The 21,273-nt window shown below is 39.6% G+C and overlaps 2 protein-coding genes across 6 annotated transcripts; one reads left to right on the top strand and one right to left on the bottom strand.

The window, feature by feature from the left end:
• The first annotated feature begins 7,116 nt into the window (after window positions 1–7,116).
• Window positions 7,117–10,536, top strand: LOC147566010 (protein RKD5-like). 5 transcript variants are annotated; one of them, XM_086652473.1, is made up of 5 exons: window positions 7,203–7,320; window positions 7,540–7,559; window positions 9,229–9,377; window positions 9,517–9,737; window positions 10,165–10,536. In XM_086652473.1, exons 3-5 carry the CDS (start codon window positions 9,257–9,259, stop codon window positions 10,357–10,359), a joined length of 537 nt encoding a protein of 178 aa, XP_086508599.1. In that variant the 5' UTR covers window positions 7,203–7,320; window positions 7,540–7,559; window positions 9,229–9,256; the 3' UTR covers window positions 10,360–10,536. The 5 variants fall into 5 exon arrangements, with proteins under 5 accessions (XP_086508601.1, XP_086508600.1, XP_086508598.1 ...); XM_086652475.1 differs by having other exon boundaries at window positions 7,117–7,559; XM_086652474.1 differs by lacking the exon at window positions 7,540–7,559 and having other exon boundaries at window positions 7,123–7,334.
• Window positions 10,537–10,859: 323 nt separating this feature from the next.
• LOC147566009 (glycosyltransferase family 92 protein RCOM_0530710-like) lies at window positions 10,860–12,910 on the bottom strand. Its single transcript, XM_086652471.1, has one exon. It carries the CDS (start codon window positions 12,773–12,775, stop codon window positions 11,030–11,032), a length of 1,746 nt encoding a protein of 581 aa, XP_086508597.1. The 5' UTR covers window positions 12,776–12,910; the 3' UTR covers window positions 10,860–11,029.
• Between the last annotated feature and the right edge of the window lie 8,363 nt (window positions 12,911–21,273).

Below are 21,273 nucleotides of genomic sequence, written 5' to 3'. Positions count from 1 at the left end.
TTATTATATTTTATGTGTGTTTTCTTGTTAGGTGGCTTACATGGAGGTAGACACGTAGGTCGAAATAAAAAAAAAACAAATTATCACTTTCATCTCATGCGACCGAAACGGGAGAAAAATATATCAAAGGGATCAAACGACAAGTGGAATCAATGACGAGTCTGACGATGAAAACAGAAGTCGATTCGGAGTTAGGACGTGGAAGTTATAAAAGAAAAAAGGCCGAAGGACATAAGAGATGTAAAGAAAAAGATGAAGGCACCCCCTTGGTCTCTAAATCAAAGCCCAAGTCCAAGAAAGACCTAAAGAAGAAGAAAATAGATTGATTTTATGAGCACCCTCCTTACCCTCCTTTAAGAAGACAAAGTCAAGTCTAGAAGACCAAGTCTTAGTCATGCGTTTCTTGGGGAGTTGTTAAAAAAGAAAAGATCATCTTCTATCATCAAGTTTGGAGGCTAGGGTTTTTTGAGTTCTTGAAAGTTTGGTGAGAGAAAGAGAAGAAGGAGAAGGGGAAGCCGACCAAAGCTTGGCCGACCAAGCTGTGGCCGACACAAGAGAGCTCAGGACATCACAAGGTCAGCAAGCTTCCACTGCTCGGGTTCTTGAAGCTCCATAGCTCGGGACGGTTGTGAGACGTGCGGCTGTAGCTCGAGACGGATAACACGGGACGACATAGCATTTGGCTCGGATATGGCTGAGACTTGGCCGAATTTCACTTTACTCGGTCGAACCTTATCTTGTTCTTTAGCCGGATTTTCAAGGGTTTTCCGACCACTTTTTTGGTCGAAAACCATAAGGCTTTCACTCTCCATATAATCAGCTAGCTACCCTTGTTATTTGATTTGACTTTAGTGTAAAAATTTCTAGAGATTGAAAGCTTGGTGAAGCTTTCATGGAGTTTGAGTAAAAATGAGGAAGAATATGACTGATTCCTACAGGGAAGTCTGATTTTTCGCTCAGGGACACCTATTTTGTATTTCTGAAGGGAACCTAAATTTTTGTTAAGGGGAGATTGGTTGCACCTAGATATTCATATTTAACAATGATCTTACTCTCGCACCACATTGAAAAAGGGGGAGGTTCCCTCATTATCTTCTTGTCATTTATTATTCATTCACCATGCTTAGTTAACTTTAGTGTGCTGATTATAAGATGAAATTGTGATGAATTTTATGATTGTGTATGTTGTGGTTTATTGTTTTGATTATGAATCAACGTTCTTTTAATTCGATTATCGTTTCAATCATATTTTCACGTGTTTTGTCATGCACCTCACATAGTTAATAGATGAAGCAAAGTATTCGATATCGATCGTAGTATAAGTTATAATTTCATGTGTCTTGTCATGCACTTCACATAGTTAGGCGACTACACAACACTCTCTATGACTCGAGTTTAACCGATTAGGAGGTTTGTTTGACTACTTATGATCTCCGGATATACGTAGTGCTTAGAGACATCTACCTTAAGGTCGAACCTTAATTGTACTTCGACACATTAGATCGGACCACACAAAGTCGCAGATTTATCATTACGGATGCCCGGATCTCGGCCCTTCTCTTACTTGTTTGTCTCCCGACTTTTGTTCCTCCGATTCTTCTCTCGAATCACTCTCGCCCGTTTACTTAGATTATTTAGTTTAGTTTTGCTAGTTTTCTTCTTTTGTTGCTCATTCAAAATAAAAATCCTCTGTTTATCTTGTTCATTTCCATTTTAGTTTAAGTTAGCTAGTAACGTCTAGACCGGTGAACTAGACCCTAGTAATAAATAATATAGGACTTGGGTTATAAATTCACTCTATGATTAGGGAGTAGGCGGGAGATCTTGGTCTAGAAAAAAATCTTTTTGAAGATTCCAGACAGGGCCTGGGTAAGACTTTGTAATGCTTTTTTATTCTCGTGAATTGAGATCTTGAATTGACATAGACCCAAACTCACTAGTATAGATTGGAGATTCAAATAGCAAAAATGATGTCTTTGCCCCCTCTCACCCCACATTCTCTACGTGACACAAAAAAAATTTCGTATCAGGAAATATATTTTAATGAACAAACCCTGCATTCTCTACATGAGACACACAAAAAATGTCGTTTGGAAGCTAACGTATTATGAACAAACGTTTATGTAGTATGATAGTTTATAACTTATTATGAAAAAATAGAATTTATAGAGAGACAAAGAATTTTAAAAAAAATAATATGATCACGATCAAGAGAGAAACAAAAACTTTGTGAAACTATATATCAAAAGAGATTATATATGTACTATTATACATAGACAAACAAATTCGTCAAGAGGAAAATGGAAATGTTTTGTTTGGAATACAAAAGTAATGATCATTAGAAGACATTGATATATCATGAAGAAATATTACATAGATTATCAAGATTCATGAATGGAATGAGCACTACAACTGTCTCATTTGAGCCCTAAAGGCCATCTTAAGGGGCCCAATGGCCAACTAATCTACCTCTACTTTATTTATACCGAAGTTCAATAAATCCTATATTTGCACCTCCATGAGATCGAATCTGGGATCTTCGTGTAGCAGAGGGAGTGTCCAACCACTAGACCAAGAGACGGTGGACAATCAAATTGATTTCAATACATGTAACTATTATTATTCTAGAGAGAAAAACTACAAATGAAACTTAATTGAGTAATCATACACTCGATTTCTTTCCCAATTCAATCTATTTATTGCTGGAAATGACATTAATGATGAACTAATAAAATAATCTAACCCCTGTTAAACTGAAATCGAATTGGGCAAATTTATTTTGATGCACCAGCCGGATTTACTTTCTACTGATAGCACATTATGAACAACTATATTATGTTGTGCTTGTTCAAAACATATTATTTTTGTTGTAATACATAATGATGGGAACCAAAAAATTAGTTTAGGAAGAAAAATGATTTTGTATTCGAATTAGAGAAGTAAATAGGATTTTGTCATAATTTTTCTAACAAATTCCTAACATACCCTTATTCTTTTTTGTTTTCCTTATGTACCCCCTAGCTAATTTATGTTAGGCTTCTCGCCTGCCTGTACCTTTGGAGAAAGGAAAAGGATGTGATGCCCAACCACTCTCCCGGGTGAGGTGGCCGGACCAGATTTAGAGAAAGAAAGTGAAAAACTTCTCGGCCACCTCACCCAGTCGGGATTCACTCGGGAGCGTGACCGGACATAGTATCAGGACTGTTGGAGAAATACATACTTCCTTCGTTCCATTGTTATTGTAGTTTTGAAGAATTAAACTTATTAAGGATATGCTATTTATTGTTACAAATATAAAGACTTTTCGTAAACTACTCTAATTTAATATATAGTACTTCATTGAACGCAACATTGACAGAAGTGCAGAACCAATTAGAACATTTTAACGGTATTAAAAAAAAAGGGTAGTTTTAGAAGTTTCATCATGTTAATGATTAAATGAATGTTATAAATGAAAAGTGAACAAACATATTGGGACATCCATAAAAGAAATAACAACCAAATGAAATGGGACGGAGGGAGTCAATGACATTCTTTTCAAAGTTTTCATCCACTGATTGTTATTTTTCTTAATAGTTTTCAGATGTACCTATTTATTTATGTTTTATCTCTCACATCTCTTATTTCTTATTCATCTTTTAACTCCACCTTTTCTTTCTTTGCCGAACTTCATTAATCGAATCCCAATCTTTTTCCATGAAATATCATCATAATCACCAAATCTTCAAAATAAAATTAATTCAATCTTTTTTTTTCTATTTGTTTTCTCTTTTCTTCTATTTCTCTTAGTCACCTGCATTCTCAACATCACAGATTTGTATCTGACGCCGAGTCGCATCAAGAAATTCATAAATCAAACAGAAAGTTACGTAATTGAGGAGGATGAATCGTAAATTTTAAGAGGGGGGATTTCATTATTTTTTATATTAAGGATTTGTAGTCGGAAAAGGGAATACGCAAAAAAAAAAAAATACAATGATAAAAGAAAGAGAATTAATCAATCAAATGATTCTAAAAGAATCTCCAATTTTGAGTTCGAAAACTTTAAGAAGCTTGCACCTAAGTTTTCAAGTTCGATAAAAAACCTTAATGATTATATTACTTAAGTTTTTGTTAATAATACGTTATTTCCCAACACATCATTTTTTTCTTGCGTCATTTGAGAAAAGGTGGAGGAAAAAACTCTCCTATAGGAAGGTTTCAAACTTCACTACTTCTCTTTAACTCCTCTGCCACTCTCTACTTTATCTCCCCTTCACTAGATTTCGCAAGGATTAGTCCTATTTGACCCTCGTCGAATCTTGTGATGGATGGTGGTGAAGATTGGGACGGTGACATGAAGCGAGAGAGAGAAAGATAAAAAGATGCAAAGAAAGTGAAAAATGAAAAGAGTAAAGAATTTTTTTTTTCGTTAAATCGAAAGGTAGATAATTAGAAAATGAGAAATTTTCCAAATCTCCTATAGATGTTTTGTTTTAGAGAAAAATACCACTCAATTTTTTAGTGTTCAACTCCTTCGGTATTGCAACTTTGCAAGAGGTTTGCAAAACCTTACAACAGTTTTGCAACACCTTGCAAAGAGTTTTGAAAAAAATATTAGGTTTTGTTCAAACAAAATACAAATTTTAGGTTTTTAACAAAAGAAATACAAATTTCTAAAAAAACAAAAGAAACAAATTTTAGATTTTTAACAAAAAAAAAGTACAACCTGTCCTTTCAACTTAAAAAAATTTAATTTAACTCTTTTTCGGAAAAGACCTTACAAAGGTTCATTGATTGTAAAGATGATTGAGAGAGAAAATGATGAAGGATGCATTTAGTACGAGAACTAATCTTTTTGGGAGATTGCACAATCAAGCTTGCAAAATATATTGTCTTTTTTTTTAATGAAAGTAGACTCAATGGTCTATATTTTTATTCAATAATAATTTCGTGAACAATATTGGGTTTATCGATACCCAATTCAACTAAGATACAACTTGGGGGTGGTGGCCCTTGCCAAGCATTGTTCGACTCATTCCTAAAAGAAAATTTCGCTAAAGTGTGAGCTACAATATTATTTGAACGAAGACAATGTTTAAAGGAAATTGGGTGAATCGGGTCACCAAAGTGGTGGAGCTCCTCAATAATGGGTCAGATTCTCCAAGGAGGAATATCCCTCCTATCCGAGCAAGCCTGAATTATTGTAGAAGCATCTCCTTCTATATAAACTTTTTGGTGTAAAAAGCTTTGTGCCAACTCCATTGCTAGTAATGTTGCCCTAGCCTCACATTCAATTGCAGATGTAACTTGTATAAATCTTGTTTTGGCCGAGAGAAAAGCACCTTCATGGTCCTTACGAACTGCCGCTATTGTTGCCTTGCATCCTTAAATGAGCCAACAAAATTAATTTTAAAGAACCTTATAATGGTGGTTCCCACACTCTTGATGGAGCTGCCTCTTCCTTTTGTAAGCCCTCAAAATTATTTTGTTCCCCACAATGAAAGTCTCCATTCATGGTTAACGCTTCTGCAATAATACTCATGCTCTTTGGTTGTGTGCACTAAAAAACAAACTTGTTTCGAGCTTTCCACATGAACCAAGCAATATATAGTGTTATCCAAACCTCCTCATTATCCAGCGTTTTGTTTATCCACTCTTGATGGAGCTGCCTCTTCCTTTTGTAAGCCCTCAAAATTATTTTGTTCCCCACAATGAAAGTCTCCATTCATGGTTAACGCTTCTGCAATAATACTCATGCTCTTTGGTTGTGTGCACTAAAAAACAAACTTGTTTCGAGCTTTCCACATGAACCAAGCAATATATAGTGCTATCCAAACCTCCTCATTATCCAGCGTTTTGTTTATCCACTCACAAATCATCGCAATAAAGCACACATTTTCATCCAACCTCAACCCTAACGGCGACCTGAACCAAGTTTTTTTTTGCAAGCCTACACTCCTTCAGAATATGTTAAATATCTTCTTCTTGTTCCTGACATGTTGAGCACACTTTTGACAAGTGACTATTGAACCGTAAAGCTCGACTCTTCGTAGGTAGCACACCTTGAAGTAAACACCATATGAAGAATTTGACCTTTGGGGCAACAACCACATTTTTCCAGAAGGTATACCAATTAATATTGTGATTTACTTCATCAATTGATGAAGCACTTGGTTCCAGAGATCTTTAACAACAAAGGGCATTACCTTAGTTTGGCTAAAGGCAACGTGTTATCAAGAGACAATACCTAAATCAGAGTTTGATCTAACAAGTCAAGTCGTCACCCGACCACCTAACCTGAATTTTTTTTCTCTCTTCTTCTTCTTCTTCTTCTTCCTCTTCCTTTTTTTCTCTCTTTTTCTCATTCTGTTTACTTTCTCCCTCTCTCTGTCTCCAGCGAGGGGAGGATAAAAAGTTACAGCTTATAATAATTACCAAAGAAAATATGAACATTAAGTGTAATGCGGATCGAATGATCAAAAATACCAAGAACGGGTAATAAAGTGAATTTTCTCAGTTCAGTTTCAGGTCCTTTACCAGTAAACCACACTTGAAAAACACCGCGATCTATAGATAAACTAGTCTTCTTTATAATCATCTCTCTTTGTTGTTCCATTGACCGATTATAATCTGGTGAACAAAAAACCCTACCACCTAAACTTTTAGGACAAAATAGGTTACGGAGTATCATGAATTCAAAATACCAATCATGTTATTCTAAATAATGTCAACCCACTCATTTACGCATGTTTTCCGAGAGGTCCAAAGGGGAGTATTCTGAATAAACCGATGACTCAAGTAAAGGAGATGAAGAAGGTGAGCGTGAGAGGTGGTGAAGATGCCCGCTTAGTTTTGAAGCTCATGTTATTTGATTGGTTAAAGAATAAGACGACGATAATGGCATTGCCTCTGACCAAACTTGGTCGACTTGTTTTGATCAAGTTTTGGGATACAATAGGTTGACTTTAACAAAAAAATAAATAAATACATGGCCTTTAAAACTTACAAAAAAAAAAAAATTCTGATACGCCAAGGGTGCGTTAAGCAAATATGATTAACGTCAACTTTACGGCCCACTCTTTCCACCACCGTCATTTCAGAAACGTTCTAACCAAGAGAAAAAGAATGACAGACGACCTAGGGTGGACGCTAATACTACCCCCTTCATTTCTATACTTCCCTTCAAGTATAAAATCCCCCTTCTTTTTCTCAGATTAAATTTCACTCTTCTCTCTCTCTAACTCTTTCCGTTTCTAAAATCTTCATGATTTTTCAACTTCATTTAATTATATGAGCTGGAATTTTTAGTGGGTAATTTTGATTTCATCGATGCTCAAGGTTTGTTAATCTGGGTACTACTTCATACAATAAGTAATCCTTTGTGTGTTTATATTTACTCATTTGGGGGAACAAAGTTCATGTTTTTCTTGAGTTATTCTTCTTCTTCTTAGATTTTAAGCTATTCCAATGGACTTCTGATTGATCTTCTACTTTTGTTACATGCATTTGATGCCCATCTTCTTCCCCTTTTCTTCTTCTTCTTCTTCATTCTCTTAGATACTCCTCTTTGCTTCAAGGTATACCCTACCCATCTCCCCTTTTAACATTTTTGTCTCTCTCTCTCTCTAAGTTGAAGTAGAGAAGGTATGTTTGAATTCTAATTTTCAATTGAATGTTTGCTTTGTTTTGTTCTTGGATGAAGATTGATTTAATGGGGTTTTAGTGTATTTGATAGGGATTACTAGAAAATTCAAGATTTGATTTGATTTTGTTTTCTTCTCAATGTTGGTAAGTCATTCATTGCATGTTAAGCAAAACCCATGTTTTAGATTTCTTGATTTTTGATTTTGTGAGTTTGATCATCCCTGGTTTGATAGAAGCTAAGACAAATTTTTTGAGGATGATTAAGAAGCCTAAATCATTTTGGACATATTGAGTAGTAAATGTGCTTGATGTATCCATTATGGCTATATTTTAATTTATAATCTTTAGGGTTTATTTTTGGAAATAGTTTATCTTAGATTACTAATATCTGCAAAGTTATGAATCTATGGCTTCCAGAGCTTTGTTTTGGGTAAGGAAATCCTTAATGGGGTTACAAATTTGATGAAAGTAAAGCTAAGTCTGTTTCTAAGGCATTACATGATCATGAGGTGGTTTTGATTAGCCAACAAGAAATTTCCATAATATTAGAGCCCTACCATTTTGCATGTTTGTCTGTTCTTCGTTGTCATGGACCTGTGGTAATGCATTCTAAGTCCATCTTTAGGCTGATGAAATGAAATACGATCTAGGGAGAGTAGTGATTAATAGGTGAGAGATGATAATAGGCTATTTTTGGAAAATAACTAGTTGAATCTCTTTAATTGATTAATATCTTAGTTCCATATCCTATTATATTGATCCTCTCAAAGTGATTTCTAAGTAAATTTGAAGATCATTTCAATGACTAAAATAGATTCATCTTGTCGGTGAATTTTGAGGCTCTACCTTCTTTATCTATTTGTATGGGAAAGTAATCTTTGTTTACCCGTTTTTACTGCATGGCCAGCTAATGTAGTAATAACTCTAAACACGTCTCTTGCATGAGGTGCTCTGTTTCTCCAAGACCTCTACTAGTTTGAAATGGCACTAGGCCGTCTCATAGAACTACCAGAATGGGTCACTCGAAACATTTTTTGTTGTTGGTTTAGGGCAAAATCCTGTTGTAGTTACGGTGAAGATTCTAGTGCCTTTAATAAACCGTTATCTTTTCCTGTTATTGTTTCTCATTGCTTTTTCTCGTTAGTCTTTTTTTCCTACTTAATGACACGTGCGAGGAGTAAAAACATTTTGTCGTGATCTTTGACATTTCTTCTTTGTGTTTCGTATTTTTGATGTCTTATTAGGATTGTACTTCCTTGTTGCTTACGTTTTGACCTAAGATTGATCAGGCTGTCCGATTCTATCTCGTCTCTTACGTTTATAAACATATACAAACCAAACATCAGAAACACAAAATTTTGTTTTAACAAGAAGAGATGTACTACTTCCCTATTTTTTCATGAATTAGTTGTTTACCTGATTTTTCATGTTAAAACAATCAATGCAAGACGACATGAGTTTTATATGTAACATTTAGACTTCTAGTCGTATTTGTCGTGTTGATTCATTTCGATTTACTCTTTACGAATCCCAACTTGAATTGTTTGTTTGTGAGTTGTGACTAACAAACATGTAAAAGTTTTGGATTTGTGATACCGGCAGGGAAAGGATTTAAGGTAGCGGAAAGGAAATGTGCAAAGAAAACAACGACAAAAGTCATCCTCCAACTAAAAAAGTCCCTATGTTTGATCTCAATGCCCTTCCCGATGAGACTGAATCAGATGAAGAACATGTTGAGAAAACGGAACCAGGTTAGAAGCTGTACTTTCTGATAGAAAATCTCTGTCAATATATCTACTTAATTGGAAAATAAAAGGTGCAATCTTTATGAAGATGTTTTCAAGTACCTCGACATTTTGGAGTCTAATATTTCGGAAGCAATGATTGCAGAAACTGCTGTTGAGAAGATAAGAAAGAGGGCTGATTCAGCAGAAATAGCGAAAATCACTTATGACGATGTTTCCAAGTATTTTGATGTTCCAGTCACAGAAGCTGCAAAATGTATGAAGGTTGGAGTCACTGTGTTCAAGCGACGGTGCAGAGAGCTCGGCATTCCTCGATGGCCGCATAGGAAGATCAAATCCCTTGACACCCTTATACATAATCTCAAGGTACTCCACTTCTTTAAAGCTTTTTCATTGTCTTGGGCTTTCTTGCAAGCAAGAAGATGCATCGAAGACCTCACGGATGGGATACTCACCGTTCCCTATACTTATGGTGTTAAAGTGAGCTACTCTAGGGCAACCCCTCAGGCCGGCCTAGCACGTTACTTGAGAACTAGTTTCATGGGTTCCCTTATTGTAGGACACCACAAGTGACAGTACAATCATGGTAAAAGTACTGCTCATTCCTTTTGGATAGAGGTTTCACAATATGCAGCCCTCCAAAGCAATCTAGGCGATTCCACAGTTTTTTGGAAACAGTAAGATTCAGACTCCGGTCTCTCCAGTTGAGAGACACACAACGTGATTTCACATAATTTTGTCAAATGCCATCCATATGTGTGTATTATATGTATATGTGGGGTTTGAATAACAGGAAGAAGTGGGGAGACAGGAGGAAGTGAACGACGAGACGACAGAAGGGGTTAAGAAAATGCAGATGATATTGGAGGTAGAGAAAGAAACGATAGAAAGGAAACCTTTCATGGAGATACAAAGAGAGACTAAGAAATTCAGACAAGATGTTTTCAAGAAAAGGCATAAAGCTCGAGTTAACAACAGCAGAAGCTAGTAGCTATGCCAACAACTGCAACAAATCTTAGACATTCCTACCAAATTTAGAGAAAAAGATAAGGAAACTAATAGTAATAGAAACTCATTTCAGTGGGTATTTAGAATAGTCAATATACTTTAAATGGTGACTATGACTTCAGATACCTATTTTGAAATCTTAAATGCTTTACATGAAGTGCTTGCTTATAGAAAAATGCTAAGGAACTAGACAGACTCTGGACAAAAATCTTATATGGCTTGTTGTGATTCGTGTTTTCAATGATTCTGGTCTACTGAACTGAGAATTACGGCAAGTCACATCCGATTTTCGCCTAGAGTTTGCCTTGTTTTTCTTGTTCCCTAGCATTACCTCGGTTTATATTACATTTGGGTATTTTTAGTGGTGTGGCTGAGAGTCGATAGAGGCCCAAGCCTTGTCTGAGCTAAAGGCCACACAAGGCCTGTCTATTCCAACCATTGATCGAATGAATCCTTAGAGTAGAATCATAGAAATACATATTTTAAAAAGTAAGAAAGGGAACATAGAGCATGTTTCTTGATGTATTGATAATTTTTTTACAAATAAAAGAGTCAATCATATTTACAAGGGAAATTATGAATTTTAATATGGTTTTTCGCGAATAAACGAAACTGAATTCAGCTTCATCAAAACCATATATTTCGATATCTTAGTCATCTTGCCAAGCCATCTTTAACCCTTTTGAAGATGACTCTAACCCAAACCATTTTTGAGTTACCATTTTAAGCCTATTGTCATGAACTTCACAAAATTGATTAACCCAACCTTTTGGCTCAATTGCTTCAAACCCTAATCCGGGTGTCCGATCATTAGATGTAGGGTTCATTTTTTGTTTCCAATCAACAACATAAGCTGAAACCCTTCTCCTAAACTTCACCTTGAATTCAGACCAAGCTTGGTACTTGTAGTGATTCACGATTGCTTCTTCCTTAGACTTCTTCATCACTTTATACCCATCTTTTAGTTGAAAATGGTGAATCACATTAAGTAAAGATGTATCAATAGCCTCCAACAATACAATCGACTTGTGTCTCTGTTGTAACCGTCTTCGACATGTATATCCCTGAGTCACTCCTTGCACTGGGTGAGTTTTCTGATTCGAAGGTCCGTATTCTAGACAGTTGATCCAAACTTGACCTGTCATATTATCTCCTCTTGACGATAACTTTTGAGTACGAGGCAACAAAGATTTCAACATATTTGGCGATGGGTGTGCCGAATTCTCCCATTTTGGAGAGAAAACAAACTCATCAACATCAACATACATCATCCATTTACATGAATCCCTAGCATGAATAACACAATGTGAAAAACCAGCTTCTTGTGTCTTAGCCCAAGGCCAAAATAGTCTTTCCACATCATAAGAATCTTCTAGAAGTTTCTCCACCACATTTTCCAACTCATCTTCACTTCCATTATCATACAATATGAACTTCTCAATCCCTAATTTTGAATGATACATAATCCATTCTTTCATAAACTTACTAGCATTGTACACCATAGCACATGCGCATAATAGCTTCTTCTCCTCTTTACTTTCTATATTACGCTTTAGTGGTGCGTAATACGCCACTGACGGAACTTGCCATTTCGTAGAATTTTCTTCGTTTTCTACTTGAATGGAAACTCTAATAATTTTCTCATCGCCGTTAGAAAGTAAACGGCCAATTGACTTCCCGTTAGGATGACTGCAACGAAAGACTTCTTGTGACGAGCTAGTAACAGACGTTATAACGGTGTTATTAACCCCGTTATAAAATACACAATTTAACTTTGACGGAGATAGATTAAATCCTGAATGATTATTAACGCCTTTAACGAACAAGATAACGTCTTCTTCAGTAGAAAGAGATTCGTAAGAGAGAGAATTCCATTGAAAAATCACCGGCGACGCTGTTACATATTCCGGCCAAGTTTCCGGTGACTTCGTTTTTACTAGGATTGGACTTCCGATTCTACTCTGACGACGAAGTTCAATAGGAAGAATGCACTTGAAAGTTTTTCGTTTACTAAAAGGTAAGGTTCCGGCGAATTTAACCGGAGAAGTTAAATTATTTTGAAAGAGACAAGAAAACTGGTCACCGGAATCTGACACTATTTGATTTTCGTTTTCCGATGAGATTATTACGAGAACTTCGTAATCAGGTAATAATACTGAGTGATCAACAACAGAATAAGATCGTAATCGTCGAATTTTCAATGGATGATTATCAGTAGAAACTGAGAGAGAGTTGTGGTGATGATTAGGTTTGAGTCTGAGTTCGAACTCGATTGGTTGTAATTTGGGAATTTGTTTGCCGGAAAAGAAGTAAGGATTAGTAGTGAGAGAAAGTAGAAGAAATAGAAAGATTGATATGAAAATACAGAGAAGAATTTTAGGGTTTTTGTGGGTCATCTTTTCCAATACAGTGAGTAGAGAGAGAGATGGGTGAGGGTTTTAAAGGTTTTGTTCATCGATTTATTTCGTCGTTTCACGCGTTCTAATTTGTAATAGAAATTAGAAAGAAGGAGAAAGTTAGAAAGTTGTAAAACCCTCGTGCGAATTGAAGTAAGGATTTTAGTAACCCGAAGTCCGGATACTCTTTGCCTTCTATACGGGTCATATTTGTTGAGAAGGTCCGAGTCCATTTGAAATAAAAACGGGTACAAAAGGGAAAAGTTTGGTGTATGGAAATATCCGGGTTTTATATGGAAAGATCGTGGAAGAAACCCACACCAAAAACCCGTCCAAAGTCTCAAAACGACAGCTTGCTTGTTAGGTGTTAGTGTTACTGGTCAAAACGCCTATAGATTTGGACTTGTATAGTCAAAGAGAGACTCTTTAGCCGTTGGCGGCTTTGGACCAAAATCCATCAAACACCAAAAACCACTTGATATAACAGCATATGCAATGGTTGGCAAAAAAAAAATATCACCTAAAAAAGAATCTCCCCCAAGTTATTCGGTGATTTGAATCTAAAGACAGAATACTAAAATCTCACTAAATCATTATTCATCACACTAGTTGTTATTTATATCTCATTTTTCAAATAAAACAAGACTACACAACAACTAATTGAAATTACAACACTTAAATTGCAAATTGAAAGTACAATATTTTACTAAAACTACAAATTAAAACTAATACTTCGATTATGTGTTATTAAGATAGAGAAAAAAAATATTTAAGGTAGTCTTTTTTTTGAATATTTTTGGTAAAATGTTTAAATTTCAGTTTTATTATAATTTAATTAAGTAATTAAAATTTTTATGGGACCAGACAAAAAGAAAAAGAAACCCTAAAAGGGTTAAAATAAAGAAAACAAAAACAAAGACTAAAACTAAATAATAAAACGACCAAAATAGGTTTAAAATAATCCATAGTCCACCATCCCACCATTTTGGTGAGAGGGAATAGTGACCGACCACTGTTCACAATAGGGGAGATCTTTGGTGATCTCCCATGCCGTTGAGTTACGGTGGCACCGGAGATCACTAAAATTTGGTGATCTTCAGTACCGCTGGGGATGCTCTAAGTACTTTCTTGGTGACTCTCTTCTTCGTCACTGTTCAACCAAAGCGATTGACCATGGGGAAATGAGGAAGCCATGGGACTGGCCTGAGGTGCATGCCCCTCTTCATCTTTCCTAGTAATGTCCGGAATGACTACTTTACCTTGAGATTATCCAAAGCAAAAGAAAGACGAAAATAGTTCAGCTGCTTGTCAAGCTTTCGAAGATGACTTAATAGAAGTTCAATTGAACAAACCTTGCCTGGTAGACTGGAAGGGGGTTAGCCAAAACAAGCGAAAAAGGTCAACGAGCTATAGATATTAGACAAGAAATGTGACCTCCTAACAAGACAAAAGTATTTTAATTTTTTTTTTTATAAAAAAATTAAAATACTTTTGTCTTGTTAGTCACAAACCATTTTTTTTTTTATATAAAAAAATTAAAAGATTTTTGTCTTGTTAGTCACTTAAGCAAAGAGGTCACCTAGAGAGAAAGTAAAATTGGTTTGTGACTTGAAAATTTGGGCAGGAGAGAAGAAGAAATAAGTTTTGAGGATAGTTGTGTCTTAAGATTCAAAAATAAGGGTAACTTGCCCAAAGAGTGTTTTTAAAATTAATTCAGATTTTTCAGATTCAGCCAATTCAGTTCAGACAATTCAGATTCAGCTAATTCAGATTCAGATGTTAACAGAAAAACAAACACAACCTAAGTCTTGATCTTAAAAAACACTCTTTCTGTAAAATCCATGGTGAAGACTGGAGACAAGCTACATAGAGGCTAGAACTCAAAATAAACATATCTAAGTTGGGTATAAGTCTAATAACCACTAACTTCATCCAGTTATTAAAAAACTTAATGGATTGTTCTTGGTAGCCCTGTGATTACCATGGTGCCTTTACATCTTTTGGCGACTCTGTGGAAGTAAACTCTAAGAGCGCCCCATGTATGCTGATTTTCTTTCCCATAATAATCATAGACGGTCGCCCTTTGAGCTTCCCATATTGAAGTTTTATATGCAACCTCCCCAGCTTATAATAGCCGCCGTATTGCTAAACATTAATGATGCTATGCCCGGCACTCCTTCCAACCCAATTCCGGCCGGCTGATATGTCGGGCATAGATTTAGAGAGAGAAACTTTAATATGCCCGACACATCAGCCGCCCGGAATTGGTCCGGAAGAAGTGCCGGGCATTGCATCAGGGCTCATTGGTAAATCTTGGTGATTCAGATAGGTTAGTAACTAGATAATGGATTAATATAAGTTCCAATAAATAATTTGGTTTCTTATATCCAATCTCATGCCTGTATTGTTGCTTCAGTTTTATGTGTTTGGTGATTTTCTCATGGAAACATCTAATGAATCGGTCTTTGGGGTAGGAAGAGTATCATTTGGTGTGGCCGGTGCATAAAGAGGGTCCATTTATGTGCTTGTTCTTTTTATAACAAATTGGTTCAAGCTTCAAGGAGATCGTTATACGTATCATTTAATAAATAACTGTAAAAATATAAGAACTTGAATGAAAAGTGTATTGGCAAAAAACAGCATTGGGCCTTCTTTATGCGCCCACCCTCGTGTAACATAAGAGGGGTGCCTTCAGTAGCCTCTATGGTCTAGCAAGGAAGCCCACCGAAAGCCCAACACGCCTCGCAAGCCTAGAAATTCTAAGCAGGCTTACACAAGCCCACGCTCCTGGCATGCCAAGATAAAGTCTGCCATGACGATCCACCCACACTCCAGCTAGTTGTGCGTACACGTGGCCAAGTTGTTAGAGATTGGGTCAGCCCAATCCTAGCATTCTGCTACACGTTGGGGTCATGGTAGAAGACCGAGTCTTGCGCTACTTTAAAGGAGTGGTGGACTATTTCTACTGGCAACGAACAGGCTAGGGCAACGGGTATCGTAAGGCTACCCTTCTCTCTCAAGAGATCAACGGCCACGGAAGCAGTCTAGTATGATCCTACTATTGCGGATCCAACAACCCTGCGCCCCCAAGAGCGGTTACTATCCTCTACACCCTATAAATAGAGGAAGCCTCACTCTTGGAAAGGGTTCAGACTCTCACTCGAAAACTACTTACTTATTCTCTACTTAGCACTCCAGAAGTCTACTCCGATCACTTCAATCACTCTATACTAAGCTCCGGCTACAAATCACCTACCCCGACGACCTCTGGTCTAAAGCTAGCCTAAGGCAGAGATTCCGGTCAGAAGCTTCCACGAAACCACATCGGAACTTGCTAGAGGCTTCTCGTTTCTCCCATTCCCCGTTAGTCTACCCTTCTGTGAGCAGGAGTCTACCCTTCCGCAAGCAGAATCCTACTCTTCCATAACCAGAAGTCTACTCTGCTGACCAAGTAGTCCAGAAGCTACCACAACTCACCATTCCGTAGAACCGAGCTCCGGCCACTCTACGAGTCGTGCCACCCCGACGCTACAACGATTCTACCATCATTAGTAACTCTACCTTCGGTTTATTCACTTTATTACATCGAACTAAGTTACTGACTTGACCGTCGGAGGGTCCTTGGCCGACACCATCTCCGGTGCCCCCTTTGGACTTCACGGTTGTGTTTTCCTTGTGCAGGTTTACAGGCTACTGGTACCCGTTTTCTACCCTGACGTTGGCCCGACAGCAGCCGTTTCTACCTCTGACGTTTGCCTACCCATCTACCCGACTACCAGAACCGACCTTCTGCCCGTCAACCCGTCTATTTGAAGGCCCGAAGCCTAGTTGCTGGTGCCCACCCGACGATCCTTCTAACCGTGTGACTTTCTACCCGTCCACAGTTTGGCGCCCACCGTGGGGCCTCAGCAACAACTATCAAAGACAACCTTTGCAATGGCAGACGACATGGTAGCCACTCCGATCGACGTTTCAGCCCAGATAGCTGCTCTCACAGCCCAAGTACAGGAGAATGCCCAAAAGTTCAAAGCTCTAGAAGAAGAGAATTCTCTGGTGAGAGCAGAAAACCAGCTACTTCAAGAGAAGATCACCGAGCTCTCTGTACCAAGATCAACAGGGCTAAGGTTTCGAGCTCCTGTTACTTCGATGCAACCTTTCACTCCAGAGCCAGGAAGTTCTTCCAGCCAACCATCCATGCAATCGGCTACTGTCAGTGGTTCTACAACGCTACCTGCAACTCAAGCTGGCTCTACAACACCCTTCATAATGCCTCTGCCTTCATTCCAGAGCTCTGCTCTGCCCCTACACTCTACTCTGCCCTTACACTCTACTGCTGCTCCTCTTTTCTCCTCTTCAATGTTTACTGTTCCCCCCTCACACACTGTGGCAGGTGGGACAAACCTTAACTCACAAGCTGACATCCTAAACTTGTCTTTTACAGGTACTCCTCTGGAGCAGATCATGGCTAGGAAACTCGCAGAGATGGAGGCAATGATCACCAGAATCCCTGGAGTTCCTGCTCCGCTAAGGAAGAGTCTGCCCCAGAGCTACGCAGACTCACCTTTCGTTGATGCTATTGCCTTGGTAGAAATGCCTAAGAAGTTTTCGTTCCCTAACATGAGGATGTACGATGGAACTTCCGATCCAGACGATCACATCGCATCATATAAGCAGAGGATGTTCACCGCTGCAATACCAAGAGATCTCAGAGAAGCATGCATGTGCAAGAGCTTCGGTTCAAGCCTTGTTGGTCCAGCCTTGCAATGGTACACGAACCTGCCCAACAATTCGATCGCCTCCTTTGCCCAGCTCACAGACACATTTGTAGAGCAGTTTGCCAGTAGCAAAAAGCTAGAAAAGCTATCTGGCGACCTCTACCGAGTCCACCAGAGAAGGGGCGAGCCACTCAGAGACTACGTGGGGAGGTTCAACCGAGAGAAGGTGTCGATTCCCTACTGCAACCAAGAGACTGCCGTTGATGCGTTCAGAAAAGGCTTACTGCCAGAAGGAGAGTTGTACAAGGAGCTTACTAAATTTAACTGCACTACCATGGAGGATGCCCTGGCTCGCGCTTGGGTAGAAATTCGGTGGGAGGAAGACGAAGCCCACCGAAACAAATATTTTTCTTATGATGACAGGAACAGGGACCGTCGCTCTAGACGACCAGATCGGAGAACAGATAGCAGACCAGGGGAGCCCTACCCAACTTCCAGACGTGGCCCTCCTAGGGAGAACAGAAGGCCACTTGACCCTCCATCAGGTCGCCCAGCAGAGAAGCCTCAAGGACCCGTTCGTACCAGGATTCCGGAGTACAACCTGAGCATTGAACCAGTCGAACTAGTAGCGGTTATGAAGGGCATGGGCAGTACTGTAAGATGGCCAGGAAAGACAAAGACTCCTGGCGAGAAGAGAGACACAACCAAGTGGTGCGAATTCCACGGAGATCACGGCCACAACACTACAGATTGCATAGCCCTCAGGCTAGAAGTTGCAGAGTTGCTGAAAAGAGGCCACCTTACCGACTTGTTGACAGAGAAAGGGAAGAGTACCCTGGCACAACGAGACACCCAAGTCAAGGAACCAGAGCAGCCGATTCCTACGAAGACGTGTCTAGTAATCTCAGGAGGTTCAGAAGTGAGTGGAGTTAGCCACTCTGCAGCCAAGAGGAGTGCTAGAATTGCAGCCAACCCTCTAGCCCACTCTACAGAAGCTACTCCTCATGCCTACACCAACCAGACAATAAGCTTCATAGACAATGAAGCCACGGGGCTCGTCAACCCTCATCATGACGCTCTTGTTATCTCTCTTAATATTGCGAACGTTCTAGTTAAGCGTATTTTGATAGATAATGGTTCATCCACTAATGTGCTTTTCTTGAATGCTTTGCAAGGTATGGGCTTAGATGAATCTTGCATATGTCGACGCTCTACTGTTCTGGTAGGCTTTAGTGGAGAACAAAAACACACATTGGGAGAAGTCACACTTCCCGTCTTCGCAGGAGGAGTCAACCTTAGCACTGTGTTCGTCGTACTGGACTGCCCTTCTGCCTACAATATCATACTCGGTAGGCCATGGATCCACAGCATGAGGGCAGTACCATCTACGTTCCACCAAGTGCTTAGGTTCCCAACTCCCTGGGGTGTCCGAGAGATCAGAGGGGAGCAGAGTACCTCAAGGAATTGCTACAAAAACGCAATGAAAGCCCCGAAGTCAGCCTTATAGCAATTACAGAAGGAGAAACTCAGTAGCACCGATCCAGACTGCCCAAGTATGGAAGAGCTAGATGAAGTCCAGATCCACCCAGACTTCCCGGATCATAAAGTACAGATTGGTTCTAAGCTCAATCCTACCCTACGGAGCAAGCTCGTCGAGTTCCTCACAACCCACCACGATTGCTTTGCCTGGTCTCATGCTGACATGACTGGAATCGACCCGAGGTAATGGTACACAAATTGCAGGTAGATCCTAGCCATCCTCCAGTAAGACAGAAGCGTAGAAAATTCGCTCCAGAACGAAACAGGGTAATAAATGAGGAAGTTCAGAAGCTGATCGAAGCTGGGTCTGTCCGAGAAGTCAACTACCCCGACTGGTTGGCTAACGTAGTCGTGGTAAAGAAGAAAAATGGGAAGTGGAGAGTCTGTATCGACTTCACAGACTTAAACAAAGCTTGTCCCAAGGATTCATTCCCGCTACCTCACATCGACATGCTTGTCGATGCCACTGCAGGCCACCAACTACTCAGCTTTATGGACGCGTTCTCTGGCTATAACCAGATACTGTTGCATCCTGCAGACCAGGAAAAGACTGCCTTCATCACAGAAAGAGGCATCTTCTGCTACAAAGTCATGCCGTTCAGGTTGAAGAACGCAGGGGCAACCTACCAGAGACTGGTAAACAAAATGTTTGCAGGCATGCTAGGGGACACCATGGAAGTCTACATCGACGACATGCTAGTCAAGTCTCTGATGGCTGAAGAACATCTCAAACATCTCCAACAGGCTTTCGACGTACTAGAAAGGTACAATATGAAACTTAATCCTACTAAGTGTTCCTTCGGTGTTTCTTCAGGGAAGTTCTTGGGGTACATGGTGACCCACAGAGGAGTAGAAGCCAACCCAGACCAGATCCTGTCTGTGATGAACATCCCTTCTCCCACATGCATCAAAGATGTGCAGAAACTGGCTGGTCGAGTGGCAGCACTCAGCCGTTTTATCTCACGTTCCTCTGAAAAATGCCACCATTTCTTCTCTACCTTACGAAAGGCCAAAGAATTTGCATGGACTCCAGCATGCGAAGAGGCACTCCAGCAACTGAAGGAGTACCTGACCTCTCCACCCTTGCTATCCAAGCCTCAAGAGGGAGAAAAATTGTATGTCTACCTAGCAGTCTCCGAAACAGCAGTAAGTGCAGTGTTAGTACGGGAAGAACAAGGTAAGCAACTACCCGTCTATTACGTTAGCAAGTCCCTGATTGATGCAGAGACCCGTTATAGCCAGCTAGAAAAGCTTGCACTGGCCTTAGTAATGGCTGCCAGGAAGCTAAGACCATATTTTCAGTGCCACCCGATAGTCGTAGTTACTACATTCCCGTTAAAGAATGTGCTTCACAAACCAGAACTATCTGGTAGACTGACCAAGTGGGCTGTCGAATTAAGCGAGCATGATATTTCCTACCAACCTCGTACTGCGATTAAGTCCCAAGTGTTGGCTGACTTTATAGCCGACTTTACACCTAGTACTCTAATTCAAGCCGAGAAGGAGTTATTGTGTCTTGCAGAGCAGAAAAAGCTGAAATGGACCCTGTCGGTTGATGGCTCCAGTAACATGAATGGGGTCGGTCTAGGGCTAGTCCTCCAATCCCCTGAGGGAAACCAAATCCAGCGTGCCGTCAAGTGTGAGTTCAAAGCCACAAATAACGAAGCCGAGTACGAATCATTGATCGCCGGGCTAGCTCTCGCCAAAGAAATGGGTGTTCGAAGGCTAGAGATAAAGTCAGACTCCCAACTGATAGTCAACCAAACGCAAGGAGCATACCAGACCAGAGATGCCAGGATGACCGCTTACCTAGCCAAGGTAAAAGATATGTTAACTGACTTCGAAGAGGCCAACATAACACAGGTACCCAGACTGGAGAATGGCAATGCTGATGCCCTAGCCAATCTAGGCTCATCGATCCCAGCCAAGTCAGAGCAGTCAATCCCACTAGTTACCCTCCAGTGGCCAGCCACATGGAAAAATCGTGCCCTGGAGGTAGCAAGTGTAGACTCCAGCAACAATTGGATGACACCAATGATAAGTTATTTGACCACTGACGAGCTACCAGAAGACAAGAATGAGGCTCGTAGACTAAGAGCAAAAGCAGCTAGGTTCACCATGCTGGAAGGACAACTACTTAAAAGGTCCTACTCTGGACCCTATCTCAAATGTGTCACTCCAGAGGAAGCCAAATACGTGCTAGCCGAGCTTCATGAGGGAGAATGTGGCAACCACTCAGGAAGC

The sequence above is a fragment of the Eschscholzia californica genome, unplaced genomic scaffold, assembly GCF_041429995.1.
Source record: "Eschscholzia californica isolate CP2 unplaced genomic scaffold, dmEscCali1.0.p SCAF_1, whole genome shotgun sequence".
Lineage (NCBI taxonomy): Eukaryota > Viridiplantae > Streptophyta > Magnoliopsida > Ranunculales > Papaveraceae > Eschscholzia > Eschscholzia californica.
Note: the sequence above shows the minus strand (reverse complement) of the source record. Positions and strands in the feature narration are given on the sequence as shown.

Bases quoted from the DNA above. Each gene is read 5' to 3' on its own strand.
- LOC147566010 (XM_086652475.1), top strand. From the start codon at position 9,257: ATGTGCAAAGAAAACAACGACAAAAGTCATCCTCCAACTAAAAAAGTC. The intron at 9,378-9,516 runs GTTAGAAGCTGT...CAATGATTGCAG, and splicing joins TGTTGAGAAAACGGAACCAG to AAACTGCTGTTGAGAAGATA. The intron at 9,738-10,164 runs GTACTCCACTTC...TTTGAATAACAG, and splicing joins CCCTTATACATAATCTCAAG to GAAGAAGTGGGGAGACAGGA.
- LOC147566009 (XM_086652471.1), bottom strand. From the start codon at position 12,775: ATGACCCACAAAAACCCTAAAATTCTTCTCTGTATTTTCATATCAATC.